At 42.2% G+C, this 26,501-nt stretch overlaps 2 protein-coding genes across 3 annotated transcripts; one reads left to right on the top strand and one right to left on the bottom strand.

The window, feature by feature from the left end:
- Positions 1 to 5,957: 5,957 nt before the first annotated feature.
- Positions 5,958 to 9,486, bottom strand: Rpl15 (ribosomal protein L15). Its single transcript, XM_048355958.1, has 4 exons — positions 9,419 to 9,486; positions 8,533 to 8,714; positions 8,177 to 8,313; positions 5,958 to 7,533 (listed from the first exon to the last, which is right to left on the bottom strand). The coding sequence occupies exons 2-4, from the start codon at positions 8,702 to 8,704 to the stop codon at positions 7,228 to 7,230; spliced, it is 615 nt and encodes a 204-aa protein (XP_048211915.1). The 5' UTR covers positions 8,705 to 8,714; positions 9,419 to 9,486; the 3' UTR covers positions 5,958 to 7,227.
- Positions 9,487 to 9,642: 156 nt separating this feature from the next.
- On the top strand, positions 9,643 to 26,240 carry Nkiras1 (NFKB inhibitor interacting Ras like 1). 2 transcript variants are annotated; one of them, XM_048355953.1, is made up of 5 exons: positions 12,381 to 12,686; positions 15,507 to 15,616; positions 19,304 to 19,342; positions 20,654 to 20,895; positions 25,355 to 26,240. In XM_048355953.1, the coding sequence occupies exons 2-5, from the start codon at positions 15,523 to 15,525 to the stop codon at positions 25,595 to 25,597; spliced, it is 618 nt and encodes a 205-aa protein (XP_048211910.1). In that variant the 5' UTR covers positions 12,381 to 12,686; positions 15,507 to 15,522; the 3' UTR covers positions 25,598 to 26,240. The 2 variants fall into 2 exon arrangements, with proteins under 2 accessions (XP_048211911.1, XP_048211910.1); XM_048355954.1 differs by lacking the exons at positions 12,381 to 12,686; positions 19,304 to 19,342 and adding an exon at positions 9,643 to 9,806.
- The last annotated feature ends 261 nt before the right edge of the window (positions 26,241 to 26,501 follow it).

The following is a 26,501-nucleotide window of genomic DNA, read 5'->3' as shown; positions in this document are numbered from 1 at the left end:
AATGGTAGCTACTCAGGAGGCTGAGACCTGAGGATCACAATTCAAGGTCAAACCAGGTAAGAAAGTCCATGAAACTCATCCCCAACTAACCACAGGAAAAAAAAACCCAGAGGTGGAGCTGTGGCTTAAGTGGTAGAGCATTAGCATTGAGCAATAGTTGCTCAGGGACAGTGCCCAGACCCAGGATTCAAGCCCATGACTGGCAAAAAATAAAATAAAATACTAATAAAGGGAAACATGACTTTTCCCTGTCATGTGGCATAGGGTTTACTGGTCTGCATCTTGCTCTGCACCCCAAAGACTGGGAGAAATAAATATTCTTTAAATCACCCATCTAGAAAATTTGTTACAGCAGCTAAGACACCTCTCCAGAGCCAATTTTTGCACCCATGAGGTCATATGGCCCCTTTAAGAATGGGACACTTGACTGCTGGGACAGCAGGTGTGTGCCACCCGGTCTGGCAGTACTGTGGGGATGCGCGGAAGCTTTGACTACCCACCAGAAGCCACTGGCAAACAACTTCTCACTTGTGACAACTGAAATTGTCTCCAAACGTTGTCAAATGCCCACAAGATGCAACCATAGGCATAGGATGATTGAGGAGAAGCTGGCCATAGTGGGATGACTTCAGGGGAAGTGGATGGGCAAAGTAATTAGAAATTATGAGATTAAATGACAGAGGCATGGGGCTGGGGATATAGCCTAGTGCCAAGAGTGCCTGCCTCGGATACACGAGGCCCTAGGTTCGATTCCCCAGCACCACATATACAGAAAACGGCCAGAAGTGGCGCTGTGGCTCAAGTGGCAGAGTGCTAGCCTTGAGCGGGAAGAAGCCAGGGACAGTGCTCAGGCCCTGAGTTCAAGGCCCAGGACTGGCCAAAAATAAATAAATAAATAAATGACAGAGGCAGACAGCAAAACAATAAAGAATTCCTTTTCGTGTGTGTGTGTGTGTGTGTGTGTGTGTGTGTGTGTAAGGAGCTTGAACTCAGAGCCTGGGCACTGTTCCTTAGCTTTTTTTTTTTTTCTCAAGACTGGTGCTCTACCCCTTGAACCACAACTCCACTTCCAGATTTTTGCTAGCTAATTGGACATGAGGGTCTCACACCAACTTTCCTCTCTGTGCTGACTTTGAACCTCAATCCTCAGATCTCAGCCCCTTGAGTACCTAGGATTAGAGGTATAAACCACCAGTGCCCATCTGAAATTTCTTTGTTGGGTCCCTTTTATTGGGCCCCATTTCCTAGGCACTCACACTTGTGACAGTTGTTTAAAAGCCCTTGAAAACTCTGCTATATCTACAATTCCTTATTTCTGACTGCCGTGTAGTTGTGCAGCTCATTACAAAGTCTAGAACTCTACGACATACTCCTTCTAACCATTTGACTAATTGTCTTTGGGGGTAACATAATTTATGGAGATTCTTGCCTATATTTCCCTAAAATATTAACCCATTCGTTCATGAAAGATCAAAAGCCATGGGCAGCTCTTGATGGCCAATTAAAATCATCAGGCCATCAGGAAAAGAGTTGGTAGAAGACCTAGTCTCTGCTCAGTACCTAGTAGAAGAAATAAAGGGGATGTAGGCAGTCTTTGGGGTAAAGTACTGACTTTTCTGTGCTAGTACTGGTACTTGAACTCAGGACCTAGACACTATCTTTTAGATTTTTCACTATAGGTTGTTGCTCTACCACTTGAGCCACTGCTTCACTTCCAGCTTTTTGGTGATTGTTAGAGATAAGAATCTCATAGATTTCCCCATTCAGGCTGGTTTCAAATCATGATCCTCAGATTTTGATTTCTTGCCTGAGTATCTAGGATTACAGGCATGTGCCACCACTTCCAGGCTTAACTTAGTTTCTAAACTCACTAGTTGGTTGAGGGGCAAAAAGATGAAATTAGGTCTTGCTACTTCCTGAAGCTCATCTTTCTTTTCTCCTCCCTCTCTCCCCTCTTCCTTGCTTTGGCTTCTCTCCCTCCCTGCCCTTCTCTTCCTTTCCTCCCTTTGCTTTCTTTCCCATTCCCTTCCCTTCCCTTGTTTCAGAGGCAAGATACTTACAGAAAATGAGGCCCAGGTAACCTGAGCCAGGAATTCAGAGAATGCACCGTATTTGAGCATAGCCTCATTCAAAACACCTAGGCACTGCTTTATTTCTTTAATTAATTTACTTTTATGTTATTATAGAGGTCATGTACAGAGGGATTCCAATTGGCACTGTTTCTTAGCTTTAAGTGTCACACTCCTTCACTAAGCTGTTAAAGAGGAGCTCTTCCTCTGACCTTGCCTGCTTGCCAAGTGATTAGTACATTCTGGGAATAGGCTATCTTAAAGACACTTATCCTGGGAATAAAATACTTGTTAAAATTACTCCTTTGGGGTGACATTGATCATGATGCATTGTATTCATAAACTGCTTTGTTGAATGGCAACTCCTTTGTACAACTACTTACAGATAATAAAAATATATATTAAAATGACTCCTTTGATCAAGAGAAAAAAACATAGATCTTAAGGACATTTAGATCTATGTCACAAGAACATATTATGTAATGTGTTGAGCAGATGGGAGATCTCTGAACCAATTGATAATGTGAAAACAAAAGGTAATAGCAAGAATGATGGACTGTAGCAGGAGTCAGAACAAAGTGAAGCACTCATCTTAGGGTGACTTTAAGTTAAACCTCAGCCCACCTTAGTTCCCTGATGTTACAGTACTGAGTGACCCTTTTAACAGACGTGGTCAAACCCATGTCTGGGTGTATACTGGCCTTCCCTTTGTTTTCCTTTCTGATATACTTTTTTGGTCTATACATCAGTATGTTCTAAAATCCCTTTTTGCAGTACCCAAGGTCCTGATAGAGCCTCACAGTTTCTATATTTCTTGAGCTTATCCTTAGACAAAACAAGATAAGAAACCTAAGTGTACTATACTGGAAACTTCTGGAGATGGAAGTGACTAGGAAAATAAACAAGAAAACACAGGGAATGTCAGAGGGAATGCTGTGGAATAAAATAAAACAGGGAAAGAGGGATCCGGAAATGCCACTGATGAGCATCCTGCTCATGAGAGTGTGAGATTCTAAAGAAAGACCCTGGGAGGGTCTCATTGAGAAGGTGATGTTGGGCTAGCACCCATGGCTTATGCATATAATCCTAGCTACTCAGGAGGCTGGGATCTGGAGTTGGATCAAGACTCAAAGCCCCTGGGCTGGGAATGTGGCTTAGTGGTAGAGTGCTTGCCTAGCATGCATGAAGCCCTGGGTTTGATTCCTCAGTACCACATAACCAGAAAAGGCTGGATGTGGTGCTGTGGCTCAAGTGGTAAAGTCCTAGCCTTGAACAAAAGAAGCTCAGTGACAATACTCAGGCCATCCCTGAATTCAATCCCCAGGACTGGCAATAAATAAATAAATAAAGAGTCAAAGCCCAGCCTGGGAAGAAAAGTCTATGTGGTTCTTATTTGTAATTAACTGCTAAAAGTCTGGAAGTGTCTGAAGTGGTAAAGTCTAGCTTTGAGTTAAAAAGCTAAGAGACAGGGCTGGGAATATGGCCTAGTGGCAAGAGTGCTTGCTTGCCTCCTATACATGAAACTCACGGTTCGATTCCCCAGCACCACATATATGGAAAACGGCCAGAAGGGACGCTGTGGCTCAGGTGGCAGAGTGCTAGCCTTGAGCGGGAAGAAGCCAGGGATGGTGCTCAGGCCCTGAATCCAAGGCCCAGGACTGGCCAAAAAAAAAAAAAAAAAAAAAAAAAAAAGCTAAGGGACAATGCTCAGGCCTAGTACCAGCACAAAAACCTGGAGCAAAAACCTACAAAAACCTGTGGGAGGGAGAAGAGAGTCTCCTCTGTGTTTGGAAGCATGGCAGTTTGTAAACACTAGTTTCTAGAGGTTATTAACTATGCTATGCTAGGAAACTTTATCTCCATAAACATCTCTTTGCATTGTCCCCAGTTGGATTCTGGGTAAGGTATGTTAGACTCAATTGCCAAAAATCCAGCACTTTTTAGTGAAAGCATTTTTAATGCTTCACCCCTTCTAATCCTCATTAATTCTTTAAGGCTTAGGGCTTTCCCCCCCCCCCCCCCCTTTGTAAGGCAGGCTCTCCAACTTCAGATCCTCCTTTCTCAGCCTCCCGAGTGCTGGAATTGCAGGCACACACTACCATCCCAGCTTGCTAGTGCTCAGTTTTTATATAATTTGGTATAATGTCTGCTTAGTAGATTTTTGCTTCAATTCTCACTCAACTTATTTTTTATTATTCTTTTTGCCCTGCTAGGAATCAAAGCCAGGACCTCATATGTGTTAGTTAAGAGCTTTACCACTAAGCCCAGCCCTTTTCCCTTCTTATAGTCAGTCTAGGAGAAGAGAATTGGAGTCTACCTCCCATCACCTTAAGTAAAACCAGTAAGAAAACCTAGGTTAAAGACTTAAGAAATGCCACTCCCAAGGGCAGAAACCACCACTAAAATTGCCAACTGCTACTGAACGGTTTTCCCAATACAAACCCTTAGGCAAAGGTCATTCCTCCAAAGATCACTCATTTAGAGATCTGGGGACTGATCTCATTATTACTGCATTTTTCCTAGCTCTGTGTCTGCAGTTGTACCGGTCCCCTCACTCTTTCTCTACTCTGATCAAGCCTGCTACAGCTTGAGGATCTTTACAATTATGTTACTCATCCATAATTGTTTCTGAACTAGCACTGTCAAATAATGAACTTCTCTCTGAATACCAATGAGATTCACAAGCAAGTAAATTGAGATGTTCTTAGGTGGCTAATTATATTAAAAGATTTAGTCAGGCTGGGTGCCCTTTCTCCTATAATCCTAGCCTCTCAGGAGGTGGAAATCTGATGATCAGGGTTCAAAGCCAGTCCAGGCAGGAGAGCCTGGGAGAAAACTCCAATTAACCAGCTGAAAACTGGAAATGGTGGGGAGCTATGGCTCAAAGTGGTAGTGTTAGGCTTGAGCAAAAAAGCTCAGGGACAGCACCCAGGCCTTGAGTTCAAGCCACAAATAATTTTTTATTTTATTTTTTTGCCAGTCTTGGGGCTTGGACCCAGGGCCTGAGCATAGTCCCTGCCTTCTTTTTGCTCAAGGCTGGCACTCTTACCACTTGAGCCACAGTGCCACTTATGGCTTTTTCTATCTATGTGGTGCTGCAGAACCCAGGGCTTCATGCATGCTAGGCAAGCACTCTACCACTAGGCATATTCCCAGCCCACAAATAAATTTTTAGTCAGGTGTAGGTGGCTCACCCTTGTAATCCTAGCAGGTGGAGGCTGAGATGAGAAAATCTCTATTTGAAGACAGCCTGGGAAGGAATGTCCATGAGAGGAGACTCATCTCCAAAAAGCCAAAATTGGGAGTGTGGCTTAAGTGGGAGAGTACCAGCTTCAAGTGAAAGAGCAAGAGGCTGAGTTCTAGGCCCAGTATTCACAGGGAAAATAAATACAGGCTGGGGAGAAACGCACTTTGGATGATAAGGCATGAGGTCTACTGGACCTCATGTGCCTGATCAGTTTGAGTTCTTTTAGTTGCTATGGAGACAAACCTGTAGGCAGAGTTGGGCACTGGTGGCTCATGCCTGTAATACTAGCTACTCAGTAGACACATCTGAGGATCATGGTTCAAAGCTAGCCAAGGCAGGCTTGCTTTTGCTCACTTTGTAATAAATTACCAAAATACTCAGAAGCCATGTAAGTGGTAAGAGTGCCAGCCAATCTCAGGAATAACAGGCCCTGAGAACTGGCTTCAAGCCCCAGAACTGGCAAAAATAAAACCAGGCAACCGGAACCTTTTTTGGGGTCATACTGGCCTTTGGCCCTGAGTGCTTCTTTCTTCCCTAAAGCCAAGTCTTAACAAAAGAACAAAGGGAATCCCTTATTTCCTTTTTTTTCCTGGTTTGGCTTTAAAGCAGGTGAGAACTAGATGACAAAAGATAACATAAGGTCCACTTGTTCAATACACCTTTATTCCTTTAGTTCAACAACCTCTATATACAGTTAAGTCTCAAAGGAACCTGCTAAGAATATTTTCTGGAAATCAGCAGGCCCTTTTAAAACCCCAGGGAAAAACCAGTCCAGAAGACACTAATTAGATTTGGAAATAGAACCACCTATTACTGACAAGAAACTTGGAATTTCTAATAAAGGAAAATCCTTCCTGTACTTAACTCATTGGGAAACAGCATAGTCTACTACAAGACATGATACAAATAGAAAATAGAATGTGGTGGCAAGTTTGGCGGATGACCTAACTGTGGAATCCAAAAATTTTGAGGGTAATTTGATGAAGGATGAGAAACAAAGCTAGATTGGAAACCACAAATAGTTTTCTTAGTAGCCTTAAATGTATAGATCAGTTGTTCCAAGATGGTTTGACTAGAACAAGCAAAGTCTAAGCCCCTCCCCTCACTGTCAAACGATTACAGGAATTTTAAATGTAGATTAAAATTTCGTAAACTCAAATGTCAGCACTAGCTTACCATCCACACATCTACTGTTAAGCTTACAAATATTAAGGTTCATAATTCCTATTCACCTCATTCAGATTCTATCAGCTTCATATCATCTTAGATGACTACACTAACACCCTTTCATGAATTTCTGAAAATATGGAGACTTGGGCAATTTTATTCAGGTTAAGCTAGTTTTCTTAAAGGAACCATGTAACAAGTTTATCTAATTTTGAAAATGGCATTTGGAAAGCTTTCAGAAGCAGCAATTGAATCACTTTTTCAATATAGGCTAACTTTAGTGCTTTTCTACATGATCCAATCTTAGCATGTTCTCACACCACAAATTTCAGAGCCAAATCCAATCTTTTTCGTGCTTGTCAAACTCCTCAAACCCCAGCCACTTTATCTAACACCTTCCCAATACAGCTGCAGGCTCCAGCACATGCACCAAACAAATCTACAGGCCTAACTTCAGTGATCCTCTTTTCAAGAATTTATTTCACCTATTAAACCACATAGCAATGTTTTAAATACTGGCATATTCCCTAATAAAATAAAGCAAAGACAGAAAAAAGTTTATCTTAGGAGAAACAAGAAACACCATCACTTTAGACTTCAAACATTATTGCACTCCCATAATTTGACAAAGCAGTCATGAAATAATCTGCAAACTAGTTCTAACAGACAAATAACACCTTTAAGCAGACATGACTGTCCTAAATTGTTTATTAGGTAAGAATTGTACAAACATTACTTTTATTATTAGCGGTAACGGTGGAGCTGGAGAGTATTGCGCCGTCTCCACGCTGCTCGGCGAGAACCACCGATAGTATGGTGGAACTTGTGGCCCTTTCCAAGGCCACGACTCTTGCGGCCTGCAGAGGTCAGCCCACGCATTTCTCTGTGCTTGTGGACTGGTTTGGTGATCCACTGGGTGTCAGGATTTCTTCTGATGGCCTTGTGGAATGGATCAATGAGGATAACCTCAAAGAATTTGTATGTAGAATCTTCACCAACCCAGTAAGAATTCAGGACTCTCAGAGCTCCACAGTGACGCCCAGCCCTCTCCTGGAATGAGAAAAGCCTAAGATCAGCCTCTTACATGGCTCACAGCAGCAAATTAAAAGTTAATTCTTTACCTCTCTAGGTTAAGAGATTTAAGCTATTCACTTATTTTTAAAGTCAATTTAAAATGTCTTTTTTGGTGGTACCAAAAGCCTCACACCTTCTAGTCAAGCATTGTACCCACTTAACTACTCCTAACCTTATCACTTTTCTATCACAGCTAAAGCCAACAAAACTCTCTACCCAGGTCGTAGGATTAAAAAATTTTAGCTTGTAGAAGGAAGCAGCAAAATTTGCTTTATTAATCCCCACAAGAGAGAACAGCTGAGTTTACTAACCCCCCAAACTCAATGAATGAGTACATTGGTAAATAAATGCCATGTTTGGGAAATTTGTGTTAAGACAACTTTACCTCCCCTTAAAAGCTTAGGTTCCCCCCTCAAGTTTATTAATCACAAAATAACTTTTTGGTGTATTATACAAACTCAGATTAGTTGACCACCAAGATTCTGCCATCAACTACTGTTATGCCACCCCTATGAGCCCCACCATATACACAAGACTTCTGCTAGGTACAGAAGAGGTGCTCAATCTTCACCATCCACCACTAATAGGTAGTTTACAACAGCCAGGCCAAATCATTTACCTCAGCAACAGACTGAAGGCTACGAGCAAACTTGAGCTGGTTAACACCATGATGGACAGGCTTGCCATAAGTCGCACCTTTAGGAACCGGGCGTTTGCGGCCACCTCGGCGCACCCGAATCCTGTATATGACGTAACCTATACATTGAAAAAATAGGTTAGGAGACTCATTCAAAGTTTTTTACATTGATTACACTGGGACCTTATCTTGTATTAGCTTAGGTGCAAACATGAGACATGCTGTTGGTATTTCAGACAGTGTTGTGTTAACTTACTAATTACAGGAACTGTTTTACCAAAGCACTAAGAGACGACCCCGGTGCACAACATTCCAGAATCCACACAGAAACCACACACCTTGCTTGGCTTTGTATCCCAGGCGGCGCGCCTTATCTGGCCGGGTGGGGCGGGGCGCCCGGTGCAGGGCTGAGAGCTGGCGGTACTGCCAGCAGCGGACTCTCAGAAGAAAACGCATCACATCTGACTGCTTCTTCCTCCATAGCTCCTGGATGTACTTGTAGGCACCCATCTCGGCTTACCTTGGAGATAAAGGCGGGTTTTCAATTATAGCAATGGCGGGAATAAAGGAGGCGTTAAAACATGGGAGTCGTCTGCAGACTTTGCCCGTCCATCTTGGTTGGTTTCCACCAGCCACAAGGAAACCGCTGGTAATAAAAATGGCTCTGCACCAACTGCAGGGGACAGCGCACCCAGCACCCCCCACGGTCCCCCGGAAAGCCGCGTCGTCACCTCTGCTACCCCGGCGTGCAGCAGCCCCGGGAAGCGCTCAGCAGACCTGCCGGCAGGCGATCGGGCCTGATGTGGGCACCGAGGGGGTGGGTGGTGGCGGCCAGCGGCGTGTCACCGAGATGTCGCCGCCACCATGGGGAAAAATGCTGATGGAGCCGCCGGGGTGAATCCGCTCTCCAAGAACAGGCACTTATTCCACCCAGCCAGACGGCCTCACGCTAGGTCACTTCAGGCCAAACCTCCCATCCCTCAGCCTCAGCCCCAGGCCCGCTTCAGGCTCGGGGCCCAGCACCAATTCTCGCCGCCATCACGTCTTTCCCCAACCCACTCACGGGCAATGCCTCGCCACACTGTCGCCGCCCCCATCCTGACCAGACCCCCGCTATACAGAACGAGGAAAAAGCTACTAGAACACAGGGTCTCCAAGCACGGATGGCTGGGAAGAAAGGAGATTAACGACGGATAGAGTAGCAAAGAAAACAGCCCTACCTACCTGATGGCTGCCGCCAGACGGAAAGGAAGAGACCTCTCTCCCACAATTCCTTTTGGGCCCCTCCTCTTCTTTCCGGTGGAACGCTGTGGCCGCCCACGGCCTCATGGGACTTGTAGTTCCCGCAGCGAGTCCAGTGGGTGGAGCTAAATCAGGATTGGGCGCAGCCTCCGGTTGTCCCGCCCCTTGCACTGCAGGATTGAGCTTGAGAGACCCCGACTGGCAGAGGGTGGTAAACGGTGCTGGAGATGCCTTCAGCCCTGCTGGTGATTCCCGGCTAATTGGGCAGTTTCCTTCACTCCGCTGCCCGGCGGAGGAGAGCTGGAGGCGGGCTCTAAAGCTGGGGACTGCGGAGCTCGGTGGAGCCGCCGTCTTGTAGGTTGCTGGAGCGGTAGGTTTGCTTCTTAGACCTGCGGGGTCCTCCGGAGGAACTGGCCGCCTCTGCCTCCCCCGGGGCGGGCGTCCAGGTCCTGGCTGTACCTTTCCCCGGCCCCCGGGAAGGCGAATGTAGAGAGGGCGCCTCGCTGCTTCGTCCCCTGGGTTGGTTGCAAGCCCCGGCTCCAGGGCCGGGATACTATCCCTTAAGAGGGTGCCGGCGGCCGGGCGCCTGTCATCCCCAGGCTTTTCCCGTGTATGGATGTTATTTGACAACGTCAGAACTGCAGTTTGTTTTTTTTCCAGAAAAGCAACACACAGATTTGCCAAGACGTGCTTGGCAGGAGCGACTATCTATATCGGGAAGAAAAGCAGAGAAAAATGCTGGCATTTTGCATTACGTTGTTTAATTGAGAAACCGTTTGCTGGCATTTTTTTTCTATCTCTGATATATCTGTATCTATATATAATATTTATATTTTATACAATTGTGTGGCTTTATTTCCCTTCCAGTTCCTGCTTGAAAATTATATTTACACCAAAAACCAGCGCATTTCCGTATTTCCTTTTAAGTTTTGATTATAGAAAAAAGAAAACTCCACAGCTGTTCCATTGTAAGAGTCCTCACCTGCTCTTTGATTCAACAAATATTTATACCTGCCTAAGATGCCCCAGGCGCTGACCAGTAACTGTTGGGGGTGCAGCAGCGAATGAGGCAGAAATTCTAGCCTTCTTGGAAGCAAATCCAAACAGCAAGCAGGCAGTGTTTGTGTTAAGTGATAAATGCTAAGGAACTACAGAGATGGGTTGAAGGGGTAGAGATTGCTGGGGTGAAGTTTGCATCATCAACGTTTTCCCGAAGTGACCGACCTTGCCCTCGGTGCTGCACCTCCCGCCGAGGCACAGACCTATCTGGGTGGACTTCACCGGACTGAAGGGGGTTGGAGGGTGCTGCTTCCCAAATCACTGCCCTCCTAGTTCCCCTTTGAGCACACTTGGTGGACGGTGCAGTTTTGGACGGAATGTTCAGGGTAAGTTTTCACAAGGAGGTAACTTTTCAGAGTAGACTTCAGGCCCTGAAGTGTTGTGCAGTTCTAGAGCTTGTGTTCAGCAGCTAGGAAGCCTTGGGGTCAATCCTCAGCAGCAAGCAAACAAATCCCAAACCTCCGGACTGTGAACTGGGCTTGAGAGGAGCCAGAAAGCTGATCTGGCAGAGGGAAAAGGGAAACAGCTCAACCATAAAAGAAAGGAGGGATGAATTACCTCAAAAAGGAAAGGGCCTTGGGATTTCAAACTACCTGAGACTGGAAACCCTCTGAGTGACTCTGGCTTACATTTTACAAAGCTACTTTGAGGCTAAAGGGGAAAAAGTGGAAGCAGGGTGTATTGATTTCCTATTATCACTATAACAAATCGCAGCAAATTTCCTGGCTTGATACAGCACACATTATTGACTTGGGGTTTGTAGATTAGAAATTTCATTAGGTTAAAAATCAAGATCTTAATTTATTTACACCTGCAGAATCTCTTGTGTGGTAAAATAGGTTCCTTACAGTTTAAGGGGATTAGGAGTATCTTTGAAAGACCAGGAGAAGCCACTTGAATTGTGGCAGAGGGATGTCAGAGCACCTGGATGCATTTCAAAGGTTTATTGGTGGATTGGATATGGGGTGTAAGATAAATGAGCTGAGGATGACTACCAAGTGTGATGAATTGGAGGGGTGGGGAAGATGACTCAGCAATGTGAATAATCACTGCTAACTTACATGTTTTTTGGGGTTTTTTTTTTTTTTCTCAGCAGTTTAACAGAAGTTGTATTTGTTTTCTAATTGGTTCCAAGGATTCCTAAGGATAGGCAGTATTTCTGATTTTTCCCCTTAGTTTGTACCTCATGCCTAGTAAATGTTCATTAAATGAATAAAAGACTACTAAGCTAGAATTTGTTACATTTTACAATGTGAAACATTTGCAAAAACCCTTTGGTTATATACCCAAAATATGTTTATAAGAGTGAAAAATTATTAAATAGCACAGTGTAGTACATTATTATGTAATGTAACACAGTATTACATAATATCTACGCAGATAACATATTGTAGAAATTCTACCCACCTGGTGTTATTATTTTTCATTTTTAACTTTCCTTTTTGGCAACATTGATGTTTGAAAGCAGGACTTGGATCTTGCTAGGCAGGTGCTCCACCACTTGAGACATGCGTTATTGCTTTAATTATTTTACAGATAAGGTCTTTTGATTTTTCACCTAGGCCAACCAAGAACATTAATCATCAGTCCTCCTGATCTCTGCCTATGTAGCTGGGATTACAAGGAGGTTCCTGATGCTATTTCTTATGGAAAGTTGGTAACATCTTCCCTGATGTTAACAGTGTTTCAGTATTTTTCTAGTTGCATAGATATTTGTGTTTTAGGGGAATATGGCCTAGTGGTAGAGCGCTTGCCTTGTATACATGAATCCATGGGTTCGATTCCTCAGCACCAAATATATAGAAAAAGCCAAAAGTGGCGTGGTGGCTCAAGTGGTAGAGTGCTAGCCTTGAGCAAAAAGAAGCCAGGAACAGTGCTGAGGCCCTGAGTTCAAGCCTCAGGACTGGCCAAAAAAAAATTAATGTGTTTTACTTATAAAAACAGAATGAGGTCTGGGAATATAGTTTAGCGGTAGAGTAGTTCAAGTAGTAGAGAGCACTAAACTTGAGCATAAGAAGCTCTGGGACAGTGCCCTAGGCCCTGAATTCAAGCCTCAGGACTGGCAAAAAAAAAAAAAAAGAAAAAGAGTCCCTTATGCAGAAGAACAGAAACTAAGAAGTTTAGGGGAGCAATTTTGATGGCTCTTCAAAAAGGTTGAGAAGCTGTTTTCCACAGAAGAGGGCCAAATTGTGTGTGTATTCTCTAGCAACATATTGATAAGCCTGGGAAGAAAAGCATATAGACATTTAAGACTGCGTTGATTTGGGCACTAGTGGCTCATACTTGTAATCCTAGCTACTCAGGAGGCTTGAGATCTGAGGATCTCTATTAGATGACAGCCTGAGAAGGAAAGTCCATAACATTCCAATTAACCATCAGAAAACAGGAAGTGGCTCTGTAGCTCAAGTGGTAGAGCGCTAGCCTTGAGATGAAGAGCTCAGGGACAAGGCCTAGGCCCAGAGCTCAAGCCCCATGACCAACAACAAAAAGACTACGCTGGACCTTGCCTACTAAAGGCATGTTTTCAACTCAGTTATGGCAGATAGGGGCTTACCACTAGGTCACATTCCCAGCCCTCAGACTGATTTTTTTGTCCATCAGTTTAAAGGTAAGGACTATAACAAGCAGCTTTAAATAATGATTTTCAGATTAACCTTAGTGTTTATGCATGTTCTGGATAAGCAGTTTCACTATCAGGGCATTTCAGTGTTGCAAGAAACCTAAGTTAGACCATTCATCTACTCTGAAGTCTTTCCAAACCCTTGAAACTAGATTAAGTAATGAGGTATAACCACTCCAGGATTTGTTCATGTGATTCATTGCCAGTATTTGGAAGAAAATGTTGTACATTCATTGTGCTTATTAAATATAATCATGCTATGAAATACATTCTAGAACTAAGAATTCAGTAGTTTCGTGTGCAAATTTGAATATATCTAAGCCTAAGAACCACTTATGTATAATGTGAAATTCCTGGTTTAGGGATCATACATAGAGAACAAAATGTTGTATGTATATTGTAATATTCAGGGTATTACTTTAGATACAATTTTTAAAAGGTCATGCATTTTTGCATATCAATAAATCACATTTATTCCCATGTAGACAAATGTATGTATTTTTTTTGGGCGGGGGGAGAGCTTAACTCGGGCATGGGTACTGTCCTTGAGTTCCTTTATGCTCAGGGCTAGTGCTCTGCCACTTCAGCCATAATGCCATTTCTAGCTTTTTTGTGTGTTTAATTGGAGATAAGTCTCACGGACTTTCTTGCTTGGGCTGGCTTCGGACCATGATCCTCAGATCTCAACCTCCTCAGTAGAATTACAGGTGTGAGCCACCAGCGCCTGGCCCAAATCTTATTTCTGTAGTTGTTCTGACTGCAAGGAGTAAGACGAGCCATCTCTGTAGCCAGGGTGACTTAATGGTGTTCACTTGGAGGTAAGAAGAGAACTGAGAGAAAGAAATGGCAAAGAACAGTGGGACGTGGGAATGCTTATTTGTTTTTGTCCAAGACTAGGACTTGAACTTAGTATCTGATGATTTCACTTTTTGGCTGGTGCTTTACCACCTGAGTCATGCCTACAACCCCATTGGAGTATTTTATCATGTTATTTTGTTGTAGTTTAATGAGCCCTTTAAAAAATTTCTTCTGACACTTTTCCTTCTGAAAACCAAGCAGTTTGAGGAAAGTTGAATAAAGCATCACGGAATTTTGCTCTTCCTCGGGTACCTTAGGAAGCTCAGGGAGATGAATCTCCCTTTTTTCAAGTTGAAATTCTCAGTCATCTTTCTATTATCTATTCTTCCTGAAAAAGAGCAATGACTAAGAACACATATGATCACCAAATCCAGTCTTTCACTCCCTTGGAAAAAGGCTGAAGGAGGTGTTAATAGCATTAATGTTTCTATTAAAAAAATCAGATCCAACCCAGATGCCAGGATGCTAGTGATTCAGGCCTGTAATCCTAGCTGCTCAGGAGGCTTAGATCTCAGGATCTAGATTTAAAGTCAAGGCACTGTAGAGCACTAGTCTTGAGTGAAAAAGGTAAGGGACAGTACCTAGGATCTGAGTTCAAGCTCCAGTACCAGCATAAAAAAAAACAATCAGGTAGGGCTGGGAATATGGCCTAGTGGCAAGAGTGCTTGCCTCCTACACTTGAAGCTCTAGGTTCGATTCCCCAGCACCACATATATGGAAAACAGCCAGAAGGGGCGCTGTGGCTCAGGTGGCAGAGTGCTAGCCTTGAGCGGGAAGAAGCCAGGGACAGTGCTCAGGCCCTGAGTCCAGGCCCAGGACCGGCCCAAAAAAAAAAATCAGGTGTATTCTCTACTCCCAAAGTCTTACCTTAATACCTTCTCAAGGTTTTACTTAAGGTGAGTTTGTATGCATGTATGGAAATTGTCATAACATCCACCCTGTACAATTAATGTATGCTAGTAAAATTCTTTTACTTAAATGTTTAACCCCTAGGCCCCGAAATATTGCCAAATAGGCAGTCTCTTTCATGATTAGTTAAGATTCAATTTCATTTAGGTTCCTCCCTCCGCCCCCCCGCCCCCCGCCCCGCAATGCTGGTACTGAGGCTTCAACTTAGAGCCTCTCTTCTATGGCTTTTTCCACTGAAGGCTGTTTTGAGCCACGACTCCACTTTTCATTAATTAGAGATAAGAGTATCATGGACTTTTCTGAGTGGGCTAGCTTTGAGCTACAGTCCTCAGATCTCAGCCTCTTTAGTAGCTAGAATTATAGATATTAGTGACCAGCATCTTGCCCTATTATGTTCTTACAGACAATCAGTATTGAACTATTCTTACCAAGGGTTATTATCTTTTTAATGGTGAACATATCTATGTGCTCTTAAATCTAGATGATCTCTGAAGATATGTAAACTCAACCCTAAGGGAATATTCAAACATATCTCTGTAAACATTGATGATTTAATTTCATCTTTAAAAGAAAAAGGCTGCTTTCAGCAGTGTAGAATTTGAGAGTCTTTTATTCTCTTCACAGTGATATTTGAGAGAAGATGGGAAAGGGCTGCAAGGTTGTGGTTTGTGGATTGTTATCTGTGGGGAAAACAGCAATTTTGGAGCAGCTCCTTTATGGAAATCACACCATTGGTAAGGTTGTTTTTCTTGAGTTTCTCTCTAAATTCTGGTATTGTTGGTCATGAGATGAACTGAAGCAGGGTGATGGTAAAGAAATGAGGTGTGGGGCTGGGAATATGGCCTAGTGGTAAAGTGCTTGTCTCATATACATGAAGCCCTGGGTTCAATTCCTCAGCACCACGTATATATAAAAAGCTGGAAGTGGCGCTGTGGCTCAAGTGGCAGAGTGCTAGCCTTGAGCAAAAAGAAGCCAGGGACAGTGCTCAGGCCCTGAGTTCAAGCCCCAGGACTGGCAAAAAAAAAAAAAAAGAAAAGAAAAGAAAGAAAGAAATGAGGTGTAAGAGAGAAGGTAGAGGGGGCTGGGAATTTGGCCTAGTGGTAAAGTGCTCACCTCATATACATGAAGCCCTGGGTTTGATTCCTCACTACCACATATATAGAAAAAGCCAGAAGTGGTGCTGTGGCTCAAGAGGTAGAGTGCTCAACACATAAAGGTCAAAAATTGACCTCTCAGTGGAATACAATAACTCAAAATCTATGTATGTACGTTCATATAAGACTACTGTCGACATATTGTCTAATATCGACATTGCATTTAAAGCCCTAGGCGAATTTTCTTGGGCGCAGCCACGTGGCTACTGTATATGTTCTTGATACATTGTATATTGTATATATGTCTACCTGACCTAGCGAAGGGAAAGAAAAACAGGGTGTAAGATATCACAAAAAATGTACACACTCCCCTACTATGTAACTGTACCCTTTTTGCAAAACACCCTGTCCAAAAAATTTGTGCTCAATTAATAAATAAATTATAAAAAAAAAAAACAAAAACCTTTTTCCCCCTGATTGCTACTAGAGAAGACTTCTGACTTACAAGTAATATTACTACTGCCAGTTCCTTCCTTCAAGAGCATGCTTTCTAATATAAGTACCTTCCTATTAGTGAAACCACTGGAAAAATGCACATTCTTAGAAAGCTAAAAGAAAAAGAGGATCTCCCAAAACAGAATGCCTGTGTCTACCTCAATCTACAATTCTGCCAAATAAAACAAAATCAAGGAATCAGGAAATGGTTGGCCATGCTGAAAAGGAACATGACCCTGTCATTTAAAATAGAATGATACAGGGAGTGACACAAGTTTATAATCCCAGTTCCTGGGAAGTAGAGGCAGAAGAATCTCAAATTTGAGACCAGCCTAGACCCAATTTCCCCCCCCCCAAAAAAAAAATTCCTCTTTCAGGCAACATTAAAAGTGTACTATTGGATTGGATAAAGTGAATTAATTCCCATCTCTACCCAGAGCCCCTGATTTTCAGCCAATATATTACAATAACATTATTCTGGAATTTCATCTTTTTATATATACTACACACATTTTTAAAACTTGATATGACTGTTGTTTAAAGGAGCTAGTAACTACAATGGTAAAACACTCAATATTCTGGGACTTCAGAGATAAATCTTTGTTTCTTAAGGACATTGGGAAGGGGTGGGATGAGAAAATGAGATTTTCGGTGCTGACTCTACTGTTATGACTCTCCTCTTCTTCACTAGACCTCAATAAAGTATTACTTTTTGTAAAAATAAATAAATAAAATAAAGAGAAAAAAAAGAGGTAGAGTGCTAGCCTTGAGCAAAAAGAAGCCAGAGACAGTGCTCAGGGCCTGAGTTCAAGCCCCAAAACTGGCAAAAAAAAAAAAGAGAGAGAGAGAGAGAGAGAGAGAGAGAGAGAGAGAGAGAGAGAGAGAGAGAAGGTAGAAACTAGGAAACATTTCTTTGTGATCAAAATCACATAAGTTTTATTTATTTATTTATTTATTTTTGGCCAGTCCTGGGCCTTGGACTCGGGCTGAGCACCGTCCCTGGCTTCTTTTTGCTCAAGGCTATTACTCTGCCACTTGACCCACAGCGCCCCTTCTGGCCATTTTCTGTATATGTGGTGCTGGGGAATCGAACCCAGGGCCTCATGTATACGAGGCAAGCACTCTTGCCACTAGGCCATAGCCCCAGCCCCCAAATCACATAAGTTTGTATAATAATAGAATTAATTTCCTGAAGGCCTAATTGATGACAGGATGTCACAGACTCCTATACATATCATTAAGTTTTTGAGTAATTTTCCTTACCAAATATGCAAACTTAGGTTGATCAAAGCAAAGCTTGTCATGATAAAATCTATATATCATTAGATCATTATTCCTTTTAGCTTAATAGTTAATATTTATGGAGGTTTTAATACTTGTGGACATTTTTTTTTTTTTTGGCCAGTCCAAGGGCTTGAACTCAGGGCCTGAGCACTGTCCCTGGCTTCTTTTTTGCTCAGAGCTAGCACTCTACCATTTTGAGCCTCAGTGCCACTGCTGGTTTTCTGGTAGTTAATTGGAGATGCGAGCCTCATGGACTTTCCTACCCTGGATGGCTTTGAACTGTCTTTTGAACTGCGATAGTCAGATCTCAGTCTCTTGAGTAGCTAGGATTACAGGTGTGAGCCACCAATGTTCCCTGGGTTATCAGCACAGTTCATTGTTTAGGAGAATTACAACCAAAGTTTTCAAAAAAGTATAATGTCGGTGGCTTATGCCTGCAATCCTAGCTACTCAGGAGACTGAAATCTGAGGATCTCCATTCAAAGCCAGCCCAGGCAGAAAAGTCTGTGAGACTCTTAGCTCCAATAAACTACTCAGAAAAAGCCAGGAGTGGTGCTGTGGTTCAAGTGGTAGAGTGCTAGCCTTAAGCACAAAGAGGTTCAGGGATAGTGCCCAGGCCCTGAGTTCAAGCCTCAGGAGCAGAAAAAAAACAAACCCCAAATCCCAAAATGTATAATGTTATATGTATTATATATACTATATACAAAATATTATGTACATGTTATATATTATAATGTATCATTATATATTATAATTATAATATATGTATATTATAAATGTATATACAGCATATAATACATTATATATGTTATATATATATTTGATGTGTGATACTAATCCATAGAATTTTACTTCTGTATGTACCTCATTTAAAATACAATTCTTTTTTTCAGTATTGAGGATTGAGCCCAAGGCCCTGTGCAGGCTATCTAGTCAATTGTTGTACCACTTGAATCATGCCCCTAGCTCCTAAAACTCAAAATTTAAATATAAAACTGGTTATGGGAGCCATACCATATTTCTCTGCTCTGTTCATTAAAAATTAGAGTATTTTTCTCTTATACCTAGATCAACAAAAGATTATTGAATATTTGCTCTGATTCCTTTCTAGCTGGGTGTTGTAACGTACACCTGTAATCTCAGTACTGAGGAAGCTGAAGCAGGAGGATTAAGGTTCAAGGCCAGTCTTGGCTACAATAACAAGACTCTGTCTCAAAAAACAAACATGAATCCCCCTACTCCCCAGAAGAGAATAGTTCTTTTCACTCAAGGAATTTATAGACCTATCAGGGACAAACCCTGCACAAATGGAACACGTAGTAGGTAAAATGAAATTTTAAAAGATCCCATGCAAGAAAGGAACTGAAATTGGGATGTTAGTTATGAGATCATTCATTCATCAGATATTTAAGAGCTTTCTATGTATATAAATCTGTTCTCAAAGATACAAAGATAGAAACCCATCTGAGCTCTCAAGATATTTACACTGCCATTGGAATGGATAGATATGGGAAGATTAAATGATGGAACACTATATTACCTGTACAGAGCCCAGTAGGGACAGAAAGAGAAGCAGGTGTTCCAAGGGTAAGCAGAGTTTTCCGGGTGCTTGATGTGCTATAGCAGTAGCTCAGGTGGAGACGGGGCCATGCACTGGAAGGAGGCAGCAGTGAGTGGAGCGGTGTTCAAGTTGTTCAAGTGCTAGGTTGTAGAGTGGCAATTTGTGTTAACTTTCTCACTTTTTTGTGGTTGTTCAAGAACTCTACAGACTGCCCAGTGGCCTGCGATGAAGGGAGGAAGCGAGATGGAGGGAAGAGAACTATGAGTAGTTTGAGAGGGACTTTCACATGAAATTGCCTGGTGGGTACTTGGAAATTGAAGACCTAATGCTCCATCTTAGAATGGGCTTAAGTGATCCTGAAATTCTACAGAAAACGGAGTTCATGTTCTGGCTTGATGGAGAAATAAAGGAGGCTATTTTATTTTTGAATCTACTTTTTTTGGTTTTTCTTTTTGGTTGATTGTGAGGCTTGAACTTGGGTTGGGGCCTAGGCACTGTCCCAGATCACTTTTGCTCCAGGCTAGTGCTCTTATCACTTCGAGCCCACAGCTAAAACCATTTCTGGTTTTCTGGTAGTTAATTGGAAATAACAGTCTCATGGACTTTCCTTCCCAGGCTGGCTTTGAACCAAGATCCTGAGATCTCTGGTTTCTGAGTAGCTAGGATTACAGTGATTACAAGCTAGAATTACAAACCACCAGTGCCCAACCCGAAGCTACTTTTAATATCAGCTTTTAGCTGTTCAATGTAGGTATGGAGTCCCTTGATTCTTGAACTTGTGAAAAAAAAAAAAGTAATTTTCACTGCCAAATTTTAATACTTTAAGGGTTTTTTTGCACTGCTCTTTTTTCATGCTATTTTATTTTTTTAATTAAATTTTATTGACAAGGTGTTTTGCAAAGGGGGTACTGTTACATAATAAGGCAGTGAATATATTTCTTGTGATATCTTACACCCTCATTTTTCTTTCCCTTCCCTAGATCAGATAGGCATATATACAATATCCAGTGTACCAAAATCATATACAGTAACCACATAGGGTATGCCACAAGAATACTTTTAGATTTATAGTTTTGGTTGTTTTTTATAATGAAACAAGGGCTTGGCTAAATGCTGAGTGCTATACTACTTACCTACATTCCTAACCCCAGAAGAAATATTTTTAGAAACCACTTTGTTAATTTACTATGAACAAACACCTTTCATTTTCCAGTAGAAATATGAGTGATTGTATATATGATAGGTAGGAAAGCTAGAGAGCTAGTGTCTAAAGGACAAGCAGGTAGTAGGCTGTTTGCTGGTTTATCTGAAAGGAGTGAATTGTTTTTAAATCTGAGGAATGGAAGACTGTGAGACGATGGAGGATGTGTACATGGCTTCTGTGGAGACAGATCGGGGCGTCAAGGAGCAGTTGCACCTCTATGACACCAGAGGCTTGCAGGATGGGGTGGAGCTGCCAAAACATTACTTTTCCTTCGCTGATGGCTTTGTCCTAGTGTACAGTGTGAATAACCTTGAATCCTTTCAAAGAGTAGAGCTTCTGAAGAAAGAAATCGATAAGTTCAAGGACAAAAAAGAGGTAAGTGGTCAAGTCCAACACACCAAGTGTGAATTAGAACACTGTAATGTAGACTGTGGGGGTACTTTACACACTTAAAAACTTGTAAATTGTATTCTTGGTATCTGTAATGTTGTCTTAGCCCAGAGCATACAGGATCTACTGAGTTCTTTTAGGACCAGCACTGACTTTCTAACTTTCCTTATTTTATCGTGTCTAAATTGGATTTTAATGATTTCATTTTGTTTTTGAGGCCACCATTTCCTGAAGCTTCTTATAATCTCCCTGGATAAACAAGATTCTTGTCTTTGGCCTCACCAAAAAAACCAGAAAGCAAGTTAGCAAGTAATTAAGGGCTTCTATTTAATATCCTACCTGTAATATGCCTTACTGTGGTCTGTAATGGCTTATATGACCTAGCTAGTACCTTTTCATCTTATCACTGGTGTCCTTTCACCTGACAGGTTTTCTGTTTTGTTTTGTTTTTTTTCTGCAAAGAATTTTGTACTGTAAGTTCCCTGTCTGAAATTCCCACATGCCAGCCCATGTTTTGCGGGTTATGTGTCTGACTTGCCACCTATGTAGCTATAGAGGGCAGTGGTTAACAGCCTGGTATATTCTTTTAGGTTAGATTTTAAAGTTTTCTTTATTTTTGTATTAAACATCTTGAGATTATTATAGGTTTTATGTACAGCCTTTTAATATTTTCATCTACTTGGTTTATTTATTTTTGGCAGTATTGGGGATTGAACTCAGGGTTTCACCCTTGCTATGCAGGTGTTCTGTTACTTGAGTCATGTCCCTAGACTTTATTTTTCAGGTAAGATCTTGAGTTTTTGCCCATGTCAGCCTTGAACCATGATCCTTCTACCTGTTTCCAGTGTAGCTGGGATTACAAGCCTGTGCCACCATGGCTTTTGAGTGTTTATTTTCTTGTAAAGGCTGGGCTTCACTGTGTGGTCCAAGCTGGTCTCAAAATCTGAGCTCATCAGATTTTCCTGCCTTAGGCTTTTAAGTAGCTAGGACCCCAGGTATATGCCACCACATCCTCAAGTCTTTTCTTTTCTTTCTTTCTTTTTTTTTTTTTTGCCAGTCCTGGGCCTTGAACTCAGGGCCTGAGCACTGTCCCTGGCTTTTTGCTCAAGGCTAGCTAGCACTCTGCCACTTGAGCCACAGCGCCACTTCTGGCCATTTTCTATATATGTGGTGCTGAGGAATGGAACCTAGGGCTTCATGTATACAAGGCAAGCACTCTTGCCACTAGTCCATATTCCCAGCCCAAGTCTTTTCTTTTTTGTGCTAGATCTGAGGCTTGAACTGAGGGGCTGGACACTGTCCTTCAGCTTTTGTGCTCAGGGGTAGCCCTCTACCACTTGAGCCATGCTCTACTTCCAGCTTTTTGGCAGTTAATTGGAGATGAGTCAATCTTCACTGCCTGGGCTGGCTTTGAACTGTGATCCTGAGAGCTCAGCCTCTTGAGAAGCTAGGATGAGAGGTGTGAGCCACCAGTGTCCAGCTCATGTCATCTTGAGAAATAAAACAGAGATCCTTTACACATTTTCTTCCCAGTGCCACCATCTCAAGAGTATATATTATATAGCATATAGCTTGTAGTATATTATAATCAAGGTATTTCCAAGGATACAGGCAAGATACAGAACTTCCCAAGATCCTTCATGTTAACCTTTTATAGCTACTCACTTCCTTCCTGTCTCCTTCCTTCCTTAATCCTCAGAAACACTAGTCTGTTTTCCATTTCTATAATGTTGCTACTTCAAGTGTATTTATCAGCCAAGCATGGTGGTTTACCCCAGTAATCTCAGCACTTGGGAGGCCAAGACTGGAGGGTCTTAAATTCAAGGCCAGCCTGTGCAACATAGAGATCTAAAAAAAAAAGTCATACAATATTTCCATTCAGCCTAATTCTCAGAAGTCATCCAAATAATTGCATATACCAGTAGTTTATTCTTATTTTGCTGCTGAGTGGTGCTGGTACTCCATGGTATATATGTACCAGACTCCAGCCATTGGCCTGTTGAAGAATATTTCAGTTGTTGAACACTTACATACTTTTTGAACAGATCATTAACAGGGTTCAAACTTGAAATGATTAAAATGGCAAGGAATAAAAGCTGTCCACTTTCTTGTGCTTGCCACTTTTAAACAGGTATATGCTATTTTTAAGGTAGGGTGTCACTATGAATCTCAGGCTGGCCTCAAGCTCATGATCCTCCTGACTCAGACTCTTGAATGCTGGGATTACAGGTATTTCACCATACCTGGCTACTACAACTATTTTCTTGAAAATCCTTCAGATTCCCCGTCCCCCAAACTGAAATAACTCAGCAAAAGCTTATGTACTTGCTACCTTACGTCTTGGCTTTCTCAGCCCTTGTCAGTTTCCTTATCTGTAAAATTAAGGTAGTGATACCTTTCTTTGATGGTTATTATAGGGCTTTAAGAGCCTATTTAGCTGGCACTGGTGGTTCAGCCTGTACTCATAGCTACTCAGGAAGTTGAGATACAAGTGCTTATTGAGCAACTACTGTGTGCTAGGCATAGTTCTAGATGCAGAGGATTCCACAGGGAACAGAACCCCAGTTCCCATGGTGGGGAGGGGGGAACTGGGAGGAGAAACAGCGGAAGTGAAGAGTGAAGCTGTAAGGAAGAGTAGAGCAGTGTTGGTAATGAGGGCACCATATTCTTTGCAGGGCAGTCCGAGAAGGTAGTTGTGAAGGAAGTGAGGAGCTAGTACCAGGATCTGAGGCTCTGTGTAGGAGGCAGATAGGGAGCTAGGAAAGTGAGTCAGAGCAGTGAGGGCAACACTGGCTTTTACTTTTAGTGAGACCAGAGCCATTGGTTTGGGGCAAGGGGCAAGATAGGGCTTAAGTTGCATTTCTTTTTTGCCAGTCCTGAGCCTTGGACTCAGGGCCTGAGCACTGTCCCTGGCTTCTTTTTTGCTCAAAGCTAGCACTCTGCCACTTGAGCCACAGCGCCACTTCTGGCCGTTTTCTATATATGTGGTGCTGAGGAATAGAACCCAGGGTTTCATGTATACGAGGCAAGCACTCTTGCCACTCACTAGGCCATTTTCCCAGCCCCTGCATTTATTTTTTAAAGAACTGAATAAAACTATGTATGATTGGAGGTGTGGCACAGGTGGTAGAGCACCAGCCAATGAGGAAAAGCAAGCACCAGATAGCAAGTTATGATTCCAGTCTGAGACCAAAGAAGTATAGTGTATTTACATTGCACAAAGTCATTAAGACTGCTGTAAACCCTGGTTCCCACTCACGTTGCTAAACACCAAGGTCCTATACCTAGGGATGAGGGCACAGCTATGCTGCAGGTGCCCAGTATGCGTGAAGCTCTGGGTCAGTGCCCAACACATACTGTTCCTCAAACATGCTTAATAGTTTATTTTTTAGGGAATTATCTATGCTATTTAGGGGGAGGAATCCTTTTGCTTTATATAAGTACAAGCAAATAGCAATATTTTTTCTTTAAAAAAAAAAGCCACCCTTTCTTAGAGGTCTCATACACTACCTCCTATTTTTTTTTCTATATTAGGACTTTTTCTTTAACATAACTGATTATGTGATTTTCACCGTGGATATAGATTTATCATGTTTATCTAGTTGGGAATTGATGAATACTTTGGGTTATTTTCCCTCACTGCTATTATGAATTGTTACAGTGAGCAATCTCAATTATTTTGTATGTGATAGGGTGTGATTATAGAATCAGTCATAAATGAGGTTTTTGAGTTGAATGGTAAATTGCTAAACTACCTTCCATGGATTGGTATGAAATTGCCAGTTTATGGTCTTGACAAAGTGGTTTTATGAAAACTCTGCAGAGGCACCTTTTTCGACAAGTATGGTCCTCTGTTCCTGTTGTGGCTACATATGTGAAAACCTGGGTACTGTCTCCCTTCTCCCCCAGGCTTCCCCACTTGTGCCTGCTGGGTTCAGGTCACCTCAGGCATTGTGCTGAGTAGTAAGCATACCAAGTTGAAATGGGCGCTTGGCTTGTACTTGGTGTATTTCCTGTTGGCCCATATTCAGCAATATTTAGCAGACAAAACCCTTTAAGGATTGGCAATGACATGGATACGTGTGGAACTTAGGATTCTAGGGATATAGAGCTCGGTTCTAAGTTGTCTTTATTTTGAATTACTATATTGCAAATCTTTCAAATATCCAGCATAGCCAAACTGCTATCACTATCTTAAACTGCTATCCTAGACATCAATTTCTGTCTGTCTTCCATTCATGCTTGAGTTGAGTGACTTTTCCTGTTAAGTCTTGATAGTCAGCAACTGGCACTTCACTAGGGGAAAGGAGTGAGGTGAAACCTTCCTATCATCTCAGTCACATCTGAAGATCACGCTAATGAAGCAGGTTGTTACATGGAAATGTTCCTTACCCATTTGGCCTGGACACTAATGCTTGTAATCTTTCAACCTGTTTTCTTTCAGGTAGCCATTGTTGTATTAGGAAACAAACTTGACCTTTCTGAGCAGAGGCAAGTGGACGCTGAAGTGGCACAGCAGTGGGCAAAAAGTGAGAAAGTAAGACTGTGGGAAGTGACTGTGACCGACCGGAAAACTCTGATTGAGCCATTCACTTTACTAGCCAGTAAGCTCTCCCAGCCCCAGAGCAAATCCAGCTTCCCTTTGCCTGGAAGGAAAAACAAAGGGAACTCTAGCTCTGAGAACTAAAAATCAAACTCCACAGCTGCTTGTGAATAGTGATCCCCATTAAGTGCATAAACTTGGTACGTAAGATGCTTTTGTAAAATTGGCCCTTCATGTTTACCTTTGGTCCTTAGGGAACCCTAAGGAAATAATTTAATAGGCTGTAATTAAAATATTGGTGTAAGTTTATTATTATTGCCTGATAGATTAGCACCCTACTCCTTGAGCCACAGCGCCACTTCTGGCTTATTCTGTTTATGTAGTACAGAAGAATCAAAACCGGGGCTTCATGCATGTCAGACAAGCACTCTACCACTAAGCCACATTCCCAGCCTTATATTCTCATTCTTGCTTGAAGCCTTTTTTACTTATGTTGTACTTGTCAAAATGGTAAAATAAATTTGGAAAGCATCCAAATAGCCCCTAGGTAAGCCCCAGCCTGTCCAGAAGTTACTCTCACTGAATGTAGTTGTATGCATATAAGCCATGTCAATATTCAGGATTCTAAAACATGACGTTTTTAATACATCCAAGTTGGAGCAATGACACTACAAACTTTGGATAAGCTACTTTCTTACCTTATGGATATTTTGCTGAGTATAGCAAAAGTCATGTTTTAGTTTTGCTCTGATCTTGTTTAACATGACTTGTATTAGTAGGTGTGGAAGTTTAAGTTTCAGCCAGACCTTCATTGGCAAATCCAAACCACCATAGGGTCTTTCTTTTGAAAATGGCTAATCATGCGCAGTAAAATAACCAGACTACCCAGGGTCTTAGCCTGTACTGGGGTTTGGACTCAAGGCCTTCTTGCCCAAAGCTGGAGCTCTTCCACTTGAATCACACCTCCATGGACCTCTGGTTTTTTGCCAGTTTATTGGAGATCGGAGTCTCATGGATTTTTCTGTTTGAGCTTCCTGAATGGCTAGGA

This window comes from Perognathus longimembris, chromosome 10, assembly GCF_023159225.1.
Source record: "Perognathus longimembris pacificus isolate PPM17 chromosome 10, ASM2315922v1, whole genome shotgun sequence".
NCBI lineage: Eukaryota > Metazoa > Chordata > Mammalia > Rodentia > Heteromyidae > Perognathus > Perognathus longimembris.
Note: the sequence above shows the minus strand (reverse complement) of the source record. Positions and strands in the feature narration are given on the sequence as shown.

Bases quoted from the DNA above. Each gene is read 5' to 3' on its own strand.
- Rpl15 (XM_048355958.1), bottom strand. From the start codon at position 8,704: ATGGGTGCCTACAAGTACATCCAGGAGCTATGGAGGAAGAAGCAGTCA. The intron at 8,314-8,532 runs GTGTGTGGTTTC...TTCAATGTATAG, and splicing joins GGGATACAAAGCCAAGCAAG to GTTACGTCATATACAGGATT. The intron at 7,534-8,176 runs GTAAATGATTTG...TTCTCATTCCAG, and splicing joins GCCTTCAGTCTGTTGCTGAG to GAGAGGGCTGGGCGTCACTG.
- Nkiras1 (XM_048355953.1), top strand. From the start codon at position 15,523: ATGGGAAAGGGCTGCAAGGTTGTGGTTTGTGGATTGTTATCTGTGGGG. The intron at 19,343-20,653 runs GTAAGCAGAGTT...TTTAAATCTGAG, and splicing joins GAGAAGCAGGTGTTCCAAGG to GAATGGAAGACTGTGAGACG. The intron at 20,896-25,354 runs GTAAGTGGTCAA...GTTTTCTTTCAG, and splicing joins AGTTCAAGGACAAAAAAGAG to GTAGCCATTGTTGTATTAGG.